The 14931-nt window shown below is 45.6% G+C and overlaps 1 protein-coding gene across 2 annotated transcripts in view; it reads left to right on the top strand.

Annotated features, from left to right (window-relative positions):
• The first annotated feature begins 767 nt into the window (after positions 1 to 767).
• NRK (Nik related kinase) overlaps positions 768 to 14931 on the top strand; it is an 89572-nt gene continuing 75408 nt past the window's right edge. For both annotated transcript variants that reach the window (XM_038164568.1, XM_038164567.1), the window contains exons 1-2: positions 768 to 1055; positions 5517 to 5582. In XM_038164568.1, coding sequence (XP_038020496.1) covers positions 1014 to 1055; positions 5517 to 5582 — 108 coding nt within the window. In that variant the 5' untranslated portion in view covers positions 768 to 1013. The remainder of the gene's footprint in view (positions 1056 to 5516; positions 5583 to 14931) is intronic.

Raw genomic sequence — 14931 nt, 5'->3', positions numbered from 1 at the left:
CAGCCGTCCTGGTGTGCTAATGGGCACCAAAGACACTTCAACCACTTTGTCTTGATTTTATGTCTGCAACTGTGGAAGTACTGATTGAGAACTTCAGCCTCTTTGCTTGCTCTCTGCGAGGGAACAGCGCCCTGAGCATCCCTTGGGAATGTTTAAGGACTTTGTCTCAGTAATATGCATTTCCACTTGTAATTGTCTGTAAATACGAGGCCCAAGAGTACCCACAAGTCCTTCCAGCCTGCTACACTACTGCGTGATCTTCCTCGGTCCCAATTACCGGGGAAAGGCGGCTCTGAGGGGCAGCGAGGCTGCGGAGCCGCGCTGGATGCGCCTGCGGGCCGGGCTGGCGGAGCGGCTGCTGCCTCGCTCGCGTGGGGCCGCGGGCTGAGCCGAGCCTGGCAGCATCCCTGGGAGCATCCTTGCGAGCATCGCAGGCAGCATCCCTGAGAGCATCCCGGGGAGTATCTCTGGGAGCATCGCTGCCGTCATCCCCCTTGGCTCGTGCTCGCAGCGCCCGCCACCCGAGGGGAAGGGGCTGGCAGCGTCTCAGCTCTGTGTGTATAAAATCCTCCTCTCTGGACGCTGTCACTGCAGTTTTGGGGGGGTTTTGGGTTTGGTTGGCGGCTGGTGCGTGGCCCCGTGCGGGAGCGCGGCTTGCGGCGCCGGAGGGGTCCCCGCTGTCGGCCCGGCCCTGGGCGGCCCCGCGGGGCGGTGCGAGCGGGAGCTCCCGCAGCGCTCCCCGCCGAGGCGAGCCCCGTTCCCGCCCCGCGGGGAGCGCGCTGGGGGCCGAGCGCGGCCGCCCCCGCCCCGCCGGCGGCAGGTGGCCCCGACCCCCGCCGGCGCCGCACGTCACTTCCTCGCAAACTTTTTCCCGAGCTGCTCCCTCCGCTAAAGTTGCCGGCGGCGGCCGCCCGGGCCGGGGAGGGCGTTGGGGCCGGCCGGGCATGCCCGGCTCCCTGCGCCCGCCGGGGCACGGCCGGGCCCGCCCGCGGCACCGCTAGCTCGGCGGAGCCATGGCCCGCAGCCTGGACGGCATCGACCTGGCGGCGCTGCGGGTAAGCACGGCCGGGCTGCGCCGGGGGGGACCGTGCCCCGGGCTCGGGGCCGCCGAGCGCGCTGCTCGCCCCCGCGGCGTGTGCGAGGCTTCGCCCCGTCACCCGCCTGCCCGAGCGGGCTCCGCTTGCCCAGCGGCGCTGCCGGGCGGCTCCGCGGCGACCGCGGCGCATCCGAGCCGGCGGCGGGGACGGCGGGGCGATGCTGCCCGGCCCGCACGGGTATTGCAGGTGCTGCGGGGCTCGGGGTGCAGCCTCGGGGCTCCCCCGCTGCCGCTGCCCGCGGGCTCCAGGGTCGCGCTGCCCTCGCCGGAGCGGGGGTCCCGGGAGCGCTGCGCTGCCCTGCTCGGAGCGCTGCCCCGCCGAGCTCCTGCCCCTGCCAGGACAGCAAATAATTCCTACCGACATCCCTAGAGATGTTGCGAGTGCTCGTGAAGAGAAAACAAATGGGAAACGAGGAGCTTCTGGAAGAAAATATATGCGTGGCGGTTTGGCTTTTGTGGCCTTTTTGTTGTTATTGAAGTTTGAGATCTTTTATGCCCCCCCTCCTTTCCCCAAGCTAAAAAAGTCAGCATCCACCTTGTTTGCTGTGAATTTTTTATTGTTATCCTCTTATGTTTTTAATGTAAGCCAAACTTCGGCCGGATTAAAAGCTGTGCTGTCAGTGTTTCACATCCACAAAGGGGTGACAGGGCTGTGTGTGATGCCCCCGAGTTCCACTTGCCCTTTTTACATAGGAGCTGAGCACTGAGCAGCCCGTCCAACCCAGGCAGGTCTTTTGTGGAGTGCTCTCCACAAAAGAGGAGGGAAGAGTTCAGTTGTGGCAAAAAGCAGTCATCCCCAGACAGTGAAACCAAAGCAAGCCACTTTCTAAAAATATCAGAGAAAAAAGAAAGAGGGCTGGGAGAAGCCTTTGCGATACTCACATGGCGAGGAGGGTGTTCCAGACTGGAGACAGAAAGAGGAAAAGCAGCACGGACAGTAAAGTTAGGAAGGATGGCAAAAGGCTTCTGGCTAAGCAAGCAGAAGTTTAGTCTGGCTCTGCTATGGAGTGTAAGGCAAAATAATGGAAGTTCTTCTTTAGGGCTTTAGCAGATGAATCTCATCTCCTTAAATAAATAAGGAGATAGTGTGAGTTTGAAAAGGAGTCATTCTGCAAAGCAGACTGCGCTTTGTGACAGAACCATCTGATTCACAGCCTCCAAAGCTGAGAGCACTGTGAGTTTCAGCCTCCACGGGGGAAGGGATACATGTCTCATTTTGGGAGAAACCCCTTGGAGCACGGCAGCAGCCTGAGTTTGGGGTTTGTGCTAAGTAGGAAATGGGAGACAGGTGCCTTGCCTTTGCTGTGTCTGAGGTGTTTCTGGGGCCAGTGGGAGCTGCTGGGTGCTGTGCTCCAGCCTCCCACAGCTGTGAGTGGGGTCATTTTCAAGCTGAGATTGCCCTGCTCCCCTCCAAATGGGTGTTCCCTGGAAAACAAGGGGCCTGTGGTTTCCTAACACTGCTGGGTTCACCAGGGCAGTCAGAGGCTAAAACGCCCTGAACACTGCATTAGGTGCTGAGCTCCAGAGGCCCTGTAGAAGAACTTGTGCTTCAGACACCTGGCTCTTCTTTAGCTGCAGGGATGTGGAAAGTGCATTTTGGTCACGCTCTTGCTGCTTTTCATTCTGCCTTGCAGAGGAGATGGATGTGGCCTGGGTGCCTCTGGGCCAGCAGTCTTGCTCTGCTTTCTGTGTGCTGCAGGTGACTGGAGGGAAATCACGGTGGTGACCATATGGTACAGTGTGTGATGGTAATTAACCTCAGAGTGATGAATGTTCAGGCCAGTATTTTGGCATCTTTCAAAGGGAATCCAGCAACTGGGCAGGTGCTGGCTGGTGAAGGGTTAGCTGGACCGTGGGCTTGAGTGGTAGCTGGGAGGAAGCTCTACATCAACGATGATATGTGGCTCCAAGACAATCAGGAAGGTGGCCCGTTGTGAACAATGCCAGCAAACAGTGCAGTGCTGATATCCAAGCAAACAAAGGCAATCCAAGGACCAGAGCCCAGATTAATATCCTTGATGACTCTTAACAAGGCTTGGTTCACTGTGGTGTCCTGATTAAAAGAAGAGAGATGACCAAGTATTTGGCTGCACTCAGACCTGTGGAGGCTTGAGGTGCTAATGCTCAATTTGCTAGCAAGGGCAGGATAGGATTTGCACTGTATTAACTTTAATGCTAATGTTTATTTAGATAATTGTTAGGGTCTTTCCTGGAGTGTCAGAAGCCTTTAGAAGCAAACTATTAGGATGCTGAATCAGAATTAAGTTTATTATTTATTGAAAGAGGAAAGAGAAGCTAATTTTGAGGCACTTAAATTACTATATTTGCATAATAAATAAGCTTAGAGAAGAAGAGTGAAGACAGCACACGTTCAAGTGAGAGAAGCAGTTGGAAAGTCCAAGTTGAAAATGCAGTTTAGGTTCCTCTGGGTTTCTGTGCACTGTGGGCACTTAATTCAGCAATGCTGCTTTCTGCAGGAGAGGTGGGGAATTAGGGTGTGCTCATGCTTCCCATGGAGTGCAGTGGATATTGTGCATGGAACTCCCCTTTACTGGGAGACTTCCTTAGAGCTGCTGTGCGTTTCACTGCCTGGACCATGAGCTGCCCAGAGCACAGTTCTGTGCAGGGGTTGCACGTGAAGCTGAGGTTTTGTGCCACCCACCAGTTGCTTTAGCAGTAGCAATGGTTTATTTGCTGACTTCAGCCCCACTGAAGTAAAGCATTTCTTTATATCCAGACTAGTCAAAACATAAAATGAGGAAATGAGAAGAAAGTAAAGAAAACTTCAGTGAGATCCAGGCTTGTAGGCATTCTTATGCCTGTGCTTAAGTCCATATGTGAGTGTTCCCATTGATTTCCTTTTTAGTGAGGGCTGTTGGAATTGGGTTTAACTCTGGAAGGCTTACTGCCTTATTTTAAAATAAGTGACAGGGGAAAAAAGACACAGACTGACCTGCATGGGTCAGAAGTAAGTCATCTTGATCTGATTTACGTGTTGCTTTTTTTAAAAAAGAGAAGGTCTTGTAAGATTGACAGTCCAGAAAGTTTAAGATTAAAACTCATTTAACTTAAAACCAAATGAACTCATTAGTACTTTCAGTTATGGAAGTCTGGGCTGTGTTGCTCTGAAAGCTCTTGGCATTTGTCATGACAGTTGTGCCAATAAAGGTAGAATCTGCTCAGAAAAAAAGCCTGTGTGTTTCCACTGGGCTTTTGCCAAGGTAAACATTTCTGTATCCAATATCAAGAAAGAATCACTTATATTAAAAGATTAACATATAAGTGGAGGGGAGAATAGTTTGATACCTCTAAAAAAAAGGATGTTTTGCAACGAGGGGCATAGAAATTGTACTTCTGAGGTAATGTTTTCTGTATCACATCCCTCAGCAGTACCAATAGGCAGTAACTGACATGATAAATTGCTGAAACAGATGTGGTAAGACTGACACATGGATTTAATAATATTTTATATAAAATATATCACTCTCAGTGATACCATGGCAAGAAATGAGCTGAGTGATAAATGCCTTAGCCAGAAACCAAGAAACTGATCTCTTGAGTTCTTAATGGTTTTAAATAAATCACTCAAGTGAGTTTAAACTGAAGCACCAGATTTTTTAATGCACTCAGTGGTTGAGGAGTGAGCATGGCCCATGCCTTGCAGCAGGAGGGCTGCCTGTACCTGAGGGGTTGCAGCGGTGCTGCAGGGGTTGGTGTCACTGCAGCTGGTGCTGTAGCACAAGGGTGGAAGTTGGTTCATGTGGAATGGTAGACTGATCCTGACTCATTAATCTCTTACGTAAATTAACAGCAATCTAGTTTGGGTTCAAAGCCAAGAGTTCAATACCTCAGTCAAATTCACTTTATGTTTGCAGAACAGGAGAGTTGAGTGTTCTCAGCCTGCCTGTGAGTTAAGGTTGCCTGGTTTGGTACATTTCCCTTCACTAAGGTAACTGAGCTCGGGTGCTTTATATTGTAAATTTTTCAATTCTGCTCTTCAGGTTTTTTCCTGTGTTGCCTTGTTCATACCAAGTGTTTCACAGCAGAGCACAGCAGCTCAGCCTCCAGGCTAGTTCAGTGTGGGAAGGCTTAGGAACCTGGAGTTTCTCCTTATTCTACTGTAAGCTGAGTCTGCAGTTGAATTCCAGTATTTTTCACACACCTTCATTTATTTGTTGTATCTGCTGTAGTGCCATCCTGCCAATCTTCACCAAGTTGTTTTGTGTACAGAGTTTTGTGAAACTTGACTGAAAATGTAAATATTCATACATTTCTTACCCTGTGATTTGGCAATTTCCCTTTAGTGTGTAACACATCAGGAGATGTGCCTCAGATATTTCATTCTGATGGTGTACAATTAGTTTCTGCTATGAAGTGGTTGCTCTAATCCAAATAATGTTATTTCTTCTGCTTTTTGCAGGACCCTGCAGGAATATTTGAACTGGTGCAGGTTGTTGGAAATGGCACGTATGGACAAGTCTACAAGGTTTGGATCCCTCTTTAATTTAGGATGCTGTTCTTGATAAAGCTCTATTACCTGAAGCAGAAGTGAGCATCATTTAAGAAGATATACAATTGTTCCAGTAATAGCCTGGTTTGTCTTGCTCTCTTTTCTGCATAATGCAAAATGTACTACCTGTGGAATTCCATGGCCCTTCCTTCTGTCCTGTTCCCATGTCTCTTTGCTGCCACAGGCCACATAAACAGCTTTTGTACTAACTTCCCTCTGCTCTGTTCTTATTTTCTCTTTTTCAAAATTATTTAAAAGGTGTCTGGCAGAAATTTACAACAGTGATGGCTAAATTTGGCCTGGATTGGGTGAAGTTCAAAACTCAGACAGCAGTGCTCTTCAAGACAGAGGTGTCAATTAGCCCTGCTCTGCAGGAGGCAATGAAGTCTCTGATTTCTGTCATTACCTGTCACTTTGCTTTGTCACTGTGGTATCAAAGCAGAGCCACCAAACACCAACTGCAGCAGTTAACATTGCCACAGCATAGCAAACAACAAGCCTAGAAAAGTGTTCTTTCACCGAAGCCTTCCCTAAAACTGATTTAAGAAGAGGAAATAGTTATGATTAAATAGAGAACCGGGTTCCCATTTCGAGAACGAAGGCAGAGGAAGGAAAAGGCTGTGCTGCTGAGCCCGTGGAGGTGCATCAGAAGAGTAGTGGCCCTGGAATAAATCTGTCTGGTGCTGCTTCTCCCCCAGGTTCCCCTGCTGACAAGGCCCTGCTTGGCAAGTCCTTGTGTGTGTGCAGGCTCTTTGTGCATTGATCCCTCTGGAAAAGTGCACAAGGGTCCTGGAGTAGCAACGCAGGGCTGTTCTTCTTTCTCCAGGGCACTGAATACATGCCATGTTTTGGTGTCCATCCTCTGGTGGCAGATCTGCTGTCATCACATTTTACTTTCCCTTTGAAGCTATAGGTTCTGGAAGAAGCTTTACAGGAGCAATTCTGGGAAGTCTCTCTTTTCCCATGCTACCATTTTTTAAAATTATTATTTTTATGTCAGAAGCAGGATCTTTCTCATGTAACTCTTTGTGGTGGCAAAGTCTGTGTTATTTATTTCTGTGATTGTCATTCAGATACTGCTTTTAATACTACTGAATTAAAAATACATGCTCAGGGGTTCACATGGACAGATTAGAAGCCAAGAGAGATTTAGACATGCTGTTGTTTTTTATCTGTAAAAAGATCCCAAACCTCCTGAATGTTCTGTGAAATAGTTGACTTTATTTTTGTGTCTGGATTAATTTTGTAGTAGTCTCTGTTATCCATATACTTTACTCATATCATTAGAGCGTATTTTTATTCTCCTGAGGTGTTAGATTCTTCCATACGTTCAGAAACTACACATAGCAATTTGCACATAATCAAAGAAAAACTTATTTCAGGCTAAATAAATTACATTCAGCATTGCTAAATTGCTTTGTTGGCTGTAAGGATGATTCATATTTTAATATATGCAACTCTATAAAAATGAAAATAAAATTTTGAGGATTCATCATTAGATTTGGAAAACCATGTTTAACAGATTTATCGAAGGAGAGTATTATTCACACTGAATTATTCCAGTTCCAGTTCAGGGTCTTTTAAAATTAAATGGAAGAGGTATGAATTGTACACATAACAATGCTAGAGCCGAGTAGAAATGTTATAAAGATTTGTGTAGAATAGCTGACTAAAAGCCAGCAGATTTTTTTGACAACTTATGAAGTAGTAGGACATAAATACGCCAGTACTGGCAACTTCAACCTTTGCAAAGTGTGAATTCGATGTGAAAAAAAATCTGATGGTGCCCAGAATTCATGAGACTTAGGCTTCATTATGTCTTGAAATTACAGGTGAGTTTTTCAGTTAATTCCTGGTTTCCATGTGCCAGACTCCAAAGAACAATCCTATGCCAGAGGTGATTCAGAATAATGCCATGGGAGGTGGTAGCACAGTCCTCCCTGACAGGAAGGGAAAACTGAAAGTAGTTGGAATTAGTGCATTTGCTGGTGGTTGGGAATTAGGAGAATTGACTCCTTCATGCCTTTGTCTCCTCAGTGTTGAGGAGCTGAAGGTCAGATTGTGTCCAGTCTCTGCACCATCTCCCCTGAATGCATTTGGGAAAGATAAGTTTCTGAACATCCCATGCACTACTTCTGGCAAGATCTGTCCTTCCTCCTGCGTGCTCTTGAGGCCGGGGATGAAAATGGGTGTGCAGGGCACGAGCAGTTGCTCTCCAAATACGAGGGCCAGCATTTTTCAGGGTTTCTAGAGCTGCTGATCATTAAGGACCTTCAGAGAGCAGAGCAGTGTTTTGTATCATGTAACTGTCAGTGTCATCTGGGAGGAAGTGAGAAGGCTGAAGGTGTCTCTGGGAAGTCCCTGGGATCTGCTGAGCCGTGGCACTGCTGTGAGTTCTTTGCCTGCTCCCTTTCCCTGCAGGAGTTTGAGTGTGTGGGCTCTGTGGCTCTGAAGTGCTGGGCAGTGCTGCTCCATCACCCTTGATGCAGAGCAGCTCTGTGCTGGTCTGTGCCTGTCTGTTCAGTAACAACTGAACTCCAAGTTCAGGGAAAGGGAAATATTTTTTTTTCAAAGACTTCTGCTGTTAGTTTCATAATCTTTGATGAGAGGTGTTTCTTCCATGGAAGCCTGTTAATGCATTTTCTAAGTTCCAATTTTCGATGCAGGGTCATTTTTCTGTTGAGGAAATGGGGAAAGGGAGAAATTTGGGGCAGCTGACGGGGTTGCCATTTTTGGAGTGTTTGGGTCACACAATTCTTCCTGAGCTCAGGAGGAGCCTGTGAGTCTCTGATAGTTGTCAAGATGAAGAGGAATTGTTCCTAATCCTTCTCATTCAGCCATGCTCTGAGAGTCCTCATCTTTCTGAAGCTTTTGTGGGCCGAACGAGGTCAGCAATGGTGTTCTGATGCCAAGAGGCACCTGACTGGGGCTTTTGTCTTCCTTATTTTTGGGGATGTGGATTAGCCTTCTTCTGGGCTTGCCAGTTTTCAGTGGCCTAGGGAAAGAGAGGCCAGTGTCTTTGGATAGTTCCAGGAGCTGATGTTTTTGGCACATGATCTCTGGTACCCTGACAGATTTGCAGCTGCTGTGTGTGCAAAATGGTTTTATCCTTAATGGAGTCTGAGGGCCCAGGGAACTTGAGAGAGGTGCTCTGGTTTGGAGCTGTGAGAGTCAGGAGGGAAGATGTGGTTTCCCAGTAATGCAGCTGATGAAGAAGCAGCAGTGCTGTTGCTGAGGCTTAGCAGGGGTGGAGGCAGTGACTCTGCAGAGCTAATGTTTTTATTTCTCTGCGGTCACATAAGACTCAGGATACGAAAAGGAAGCAGGTCTGAGTAAGGAAGTGTAAGGTTGGGTTTTTTTTGTTGTTTTTTTTTTGTTTGGTTTTGTTTTTTGGTTTTGTTTTTTTTTTTAACACAGTTGCTTCTTGGCTTTGAATAGTGCTTCAATTGCTGACAGGAGTTATGAGTTGCTTTGCTGCTGATGTAGAGTGGCAGGAGTGCAGCAGAACATAAATACAATGTTTCAGTTTATCCTAATTTGAAAGTCTGTTAAGTCCTTCGTGTTCCATTTCAGTGAATAACTGGCTGGTGTAATTGAGTTGGGAGTGGTGGGGGGAAGGAACGTGGGGGTTTTTGGGGCTGGGTAGTGTGTGGAAAGAATCACCCAACCATGCTAAGTTATGGAGTGTTATATTCTGTGGACTGTATTGAAAACCTTAATTAATGGTAGCACCTGGAAGGTTAAATGTAAGAAACATTACAATTATGTTGAGTACAATCCAGATAGTGAATGTGTATAAGCTGAAAACTTTTAAACCGTCCCTTCTGTGGGTGGGTCAGCAGTAGCCACTTTCCAAAGACTGTGTTTTGGGGCTGAAATGCAATTTCAGAGTCTCCAGAGTGCTGCAGAGATGTTAAAAATGACACATAATCTCAGGTTGTTTTGTTGTCATTTGTGGTGAGTTACAGTTTTCAAGCTAATCTTAGTCTTCAAGGCACTGAGATTTTGCCAATTCAAGGAGGGAAATCAGTTGTACTCTACAGAAATGACAAAGTGCTACTCTCTGTTTCACTAGCAGTTGATAAAAGTGCTTGTTTTCTATCTCTTTGCTTTATTTTGGTTTTTGGTGGTGATGCCTTTTTCATGGTCCCAAAATTAAGAGCCAGTCACAGTTAAGAGATGAAGGGTTTTTACTTTGGTGTTTAATGAGGATCTGTATGGTGCAACAACTCTTCAAGGTGGAACACGCCGAAATGCACACGCACAGATCATGTTTACAATTTTCCAGACCTTGCAAATTAGCATATCTAATGAAGCTGTCCCAAAGAGAGGCTTGGATGAATAGTGTGACATGTCCCTATTCTACAGTATTCCCTCCCAGACAGGTCTAATCCTAGTTTGCAGGATGTGTTCTAGAGGGGACCTTGGTTTCTCAGGATGGTGGTGGGGCTCTCCAGCCTCCAGCTGTGAGGTTTGTGCCCAAATGTTTGGTCTCCTGGCCTAGCAGAACACCAGGACTGTGCTGAGATACCAGGCTTAAAGAATTAAGATTATGCCTGCTGAGGGTATGAGAATACATAAAAGGTACAGAAAAAAAAGGGTAAAACCCATCATGGCAGCAGTAGAAGAGCTGCTGGTCTTGTCCACATGAAAAGCAAGTTAATTACAGCAGGCAGCAGTGTATAAAGTCACTGCCAGCAGTGCATGGGATGGAGTCAGCAGCTCATTGCACGGATCCTTGGTTGGCTTGTGCAAACAAGTAATGGAGATTGTCTGCTGCTCCTGGCCACAGGGATCTGTCCCAGGAGTACATCTGAACTTAATATGTGCTGCTGCCATTGTAATGAGATATGAAATGCTTGTTTGCTTATGAATGGGTTGCCCTGAAAACTGAAGCATGTAGGGCTCCAATACCAGAAACACGCTGGAGAGGTGTGGGTTGGGGTTTTGGTATTTAACTTCTTCAATTTTTAATGAGACCCTTTACGTTTGCATAGTACCAAGTGTGTTTCTTCATCTTCTCTCAGTTGTCTGCAAATCCTAAATACACTCCCATAGATGTCTCCATGCCTTTCTTATTGCTTCCACACCACAATTGTCCTTTTCCTCCCCCATCAGAATGGGTGTGGAGTTGGCACCCTTGGTACAAGGAGGGCAAGCTGTGCCTTGGGCTGTGTCAGCAAGAGCCCAGCAAGCAAATCAGGAGATGTGATTATTTTCCATGCTCTTGTTAGGCCACACCTGGAGCACTGTGTCCCATCTTTGCTCCCTCAGTTCTAGAGAGATGTTGGGAAACCACAGAGGATTCAACAAGAGGCAACCAAAACATTTAGTGGGTTGAAGAAAGAAAGGCTGAAGGAATTGGACTTTTTTCAGCCCTGGGAAGAGAAGGCTGAGGGCAGTCTAGTCACAGTTTTTTCAGTGATGGTTAGTACAGGGATCCACAGGGCAAATGGGTTGCTCAGGAAAAGTTCCATCTGGCTGTAAGAAAAAAATTCTGACCATGAGAATGAGTCATCACTGGAATAGGTTTCTCATGGTGGTTGTGGAGTCACCCTTGCTGGAAATATCTAAATATGTTTGACACTGTCTTGGTTAATGTAACCCAAGTCCCTGCTTTTAACAGAAGGTGGGACCATGTATTCCCAGGGGTCTTTTCCAATCTCAGTTTTGAGTTCAAGACATACCTATTATCAACCCAGCCTATTAGGGTGTGAATTACTAACTTGGAGGATACAAAAACCCCCCACTTCTATATTTATATATATATATATATATATATATATATATATATATATATAAAATAGGTAGTTTCTGGTTTGTATTCAGTTGTCAGAGTCAGAAGCATTTTTGTGCTGGGGTTTTTAGGGGTTTGGTGCTGTGTTTGGTTTCTTTTTTAATCTTGCCTTCCCTGCCTGTTTGCATGGCATTGCCAAACTATATTCAGCGCTGGATTTTAAAATAATGAATCAAATGTGAGAAATTAATTAGTGGATTGTGAAGTCCTGGTTCTAGTTAGTGAATATTTCAGAGGAACTCTATTAAGATTCTTAGGAGCCAAACAAGTTTATCAAAAATAGAAGAGTAAAGATGTGGAAAAAACCTCTCAGCTGTGGAGTGCCTCTATACAATAAAGGCTCTGGCTGAACAGAGCAATGTACAATAATTAGATGTGCCATTAGAGAGTAGTAAAATCCTTGCAAATAATTTGTTGTCAGGCCTCCTGCTTTCAGCTTCTCCATGTTTTGGACCTGAAAGTCCATGTGGGAGAATACAGGGCATTTTCATCCTAAACTGTTGACATTTTGAGCTCATGTTGCATAACACTTCAGATGTTGTCACTGGGTCATGCTATTTTGAAGATAAGAGAACGTGCTAAAAATGCACTGGTGGTGATATGAGCATCGTAGGAAGTAGTTCAAGCTCTTAATTCCCTGCTCAAGCACTTTGCTGTGCTTTAAGCACCTCAGCAGTGACATTGATTTCAGTAATCCTGGCTGCTCAGTAGCATCCAGATTCACACCAATGTGCAGATACACCAGTGTGCCCAGTGTTCCGTGGGTCTGAGTTCTGCAGTGTCTGACCTACTCAGAAGTATTTTCATTGGATATAATAGATAAACTTGTGGAACTTGGGGAAAATTCCTCATTGTCTATTTGCAGTCCAGAAAGCCATGGCTGTGACAGTTAATGAATGAATGACATGACATTACTTAATTTTGAACAGCAGAAAATCTAGTGTGCTGGTTACAGATGTTTGAGCTGATTCCCATGGCAGCTTAGCTCTAGTAACTGCATTTCACAGTGAACTGCAGGATTTTAGAGCCTGGTGAGGACATATCACCTTATCTGTGTCTCTGTCTCCTTCTTAGAGCTCCTTATGAATTGTGCTTTCCTGGTCTGCTTTAATGTCCTGAAGAGTGCATGCGTGTTTTTTTTGAAAGTCCTTCTTTGGCACCTCTGGGCAATAGCTAATAAAGCACAGTAAAAGGAACAACAAATCAGTTGGTTTCCTAAAATTGAAGAAGAAAGTATTTTTCAGCTGTTTGTAGTATACTTTTTATTTTTCAAAGTCCTTGTGTATTTTAAGTCTGCCCTCGTAACCTTCTGAACCTTGTGGAATTCCTGAAAGGTTTTCAAGATTTGCTTTAGAAGCACCTTCTCAAAGGCCATTTATGCCCCATCCCCGACTTCCTACCCTTGAAAATACTAAATTTTAGTAACTTCTGAGATCTTACAACTGAGCAGTCCAGAAGATGCACTTTGTAGCAAACTGTGACCTTTTCAGTGTCCTGCACAAATGATGTCATTAGCTCCTGTGTAGCAGCTGGGGTGTGCTCTGGGGCAGTGCCTTTAGGAGCTCCCAGAGTGTGAAAAATGCACTTTTTCATAGAGGCAATAGAGGGGCTGATGTGGGCAGCTGTGGCTCAGGAGATCTTGCTTCTCTTCTTGCCTCTGCTTCCCACCGTGGCTAAAACCCATGAATCTGCTGGAAATGGAGCTCTTTGTGTGAGTGTAGCTGTTAAAATGGAGGCAGCCCTTGTTTTTGTGCAGCATTTTGGGATTGTGGTTAGGAGGAATCAGTGTGCTTGTGGAGGTGATTTGTGAAAATTGGTTAGCAGCCACTTCTGAGCAATGTGCTGTTTGAAAACAGTTTCATTTGAATCCAAACATGGGTTCAAGAGAAAGCGGAGTGGGAAAATCTCAAGAAATGAGTTGGCTTTTGTTTCCAAACCTTGCATCAGAAATGTCAAAACATTACATTTAATTTCCTTCATTTGAACATAAATTTAAATTCAGCAGGATGTTTAATAGATTGGGGGAAAAAAGGTACAGTCATACTGAAATAATCTGGCATGACAAAATGAAATGTGAATATTAATGTGAATTATTCTGATTTTATATTCTGAGAGGAGTGTTTGCAACCAAAAGCAAGACCAGTTGGCAAAATACTGACATTTTGCGGGTGTTTACTGATTACTGGAATTTACTAAATTCTGTTTTCTGACTATGTGGTTGCTACATCTGATATGAGCTTTTTAATGCATTTTTTTTCTTGTATCTCTATTGTTAAAAATGGAAACATTTAGAGGGAAAGGTCATAAGAGAAATATGTGATGGCCTTCTGAAAAGAAAATTTCTCAAGTTCAGTAAAATGTAGATATCTTTCTTATTTAATATGCTGAATTTGGCAAGGCATTTCCCCAGTATTTAAAAATAACAAAAGAGTCACCAGTTTACTAATTATTTCTGTTGCAGTAGATTTGTCTACTTCTGTTTTACTCTTGGCTTTAAACCTGTGAACAATTATACTAAAATATGCAACAAAACCATCATGAAATAAATATGCATATGACTTAGATAATGGATTCTCAAATGTATTATTTACACAGATTTTTCATTATGTTGTCTTGTTATATGGAAAAAGGAAAGAGCTAGAAAAAAATAATATTTGTTTTTTGCAGTCTAACATGAAATATTTATTGTAACAGGCTTCTTGCAAACATTCTGCCCCCAGAAGCCAAATTGTGGCAGTAGATACAGGATTGCCTTTTATTATGATCAGAGGGTAAAGTTAGGAGTTGGGGGCCAGCGTTGTCTCTCGTGCTTTGAAAACCAAATTACTGTGGTGGGGTTTACAGCTTTCCTGTGTTTTGCCCTGCAGAAGAGGACAGGCAGCAGCAGTGCATGACTGGGGGGCACCAGACCATTCCTGCTTTGGGATGCCTTTGGGATGAAGGGTGGTTTGTTTCCAGAGGCACTGGGCTGTGCTTTGTTGTCCCTCCCAGTGGAAGGTGGCCAAGTTCTGGAGGCAGGCACAGTGGGACTGGAGGAGCAGGGGTGCCCCATGAACCCAGCGAAGCCTGGCATGGCTCGGGAAGGGTCTGAGCCTGTGAATGTGGTGCACTGAGGGCACACTGGGCTTTTTGTGCATGTGCAGATCAGCCTAAGCAGGTCTGACGTTTCCCAAAGGCACTCGAGCTCCTGGCTCCCATGCTGGTGGCTGGGGGTGCACGTGCACATTGCTGGGTGCCCAGCTGGGGCAGCTTCCCTGGAAGGGAAAGGCTTGTGTGGGGAGAGGATCCATGTATGGCAGCCTGCTCTCCAAAAATGTGCCTGGAAATGGATGAAGGAATAGAGAGATTGACTAAGTTTCTTTTGGACACTTGGAAAAAATCAGCCAGAACTCTTTTGAGTAGAGGAAGATACAAAACAAGGGCTGGAAACTCAGGTCTCCAATAGCACATGTTGGAGAATAAAGAACAGAGAGGATTTTGGACTCATCCTTTCCTATGTTCCCCTCTTCCTCTCTTTACATTATGTTA

The sequence above is a fragment of the Motacilla alba genome, chromosome 4A, assembly GCF_015832195.1.
Source record: "Motacilla alba alba isolate MOTALB_02 chromosome 4A, Motacilla_alba_V1.0_pri, whole genome shotgun sequence".
Lineage (NCBI taxonomy): Eukaryota > Metazoa > Chordata > Aves > Passeriformes > Motacillidae > Motacilla > Motacilla alba.
This window is presented reverse-complemented; position numbering and strand designations above follow the sequence as displayed.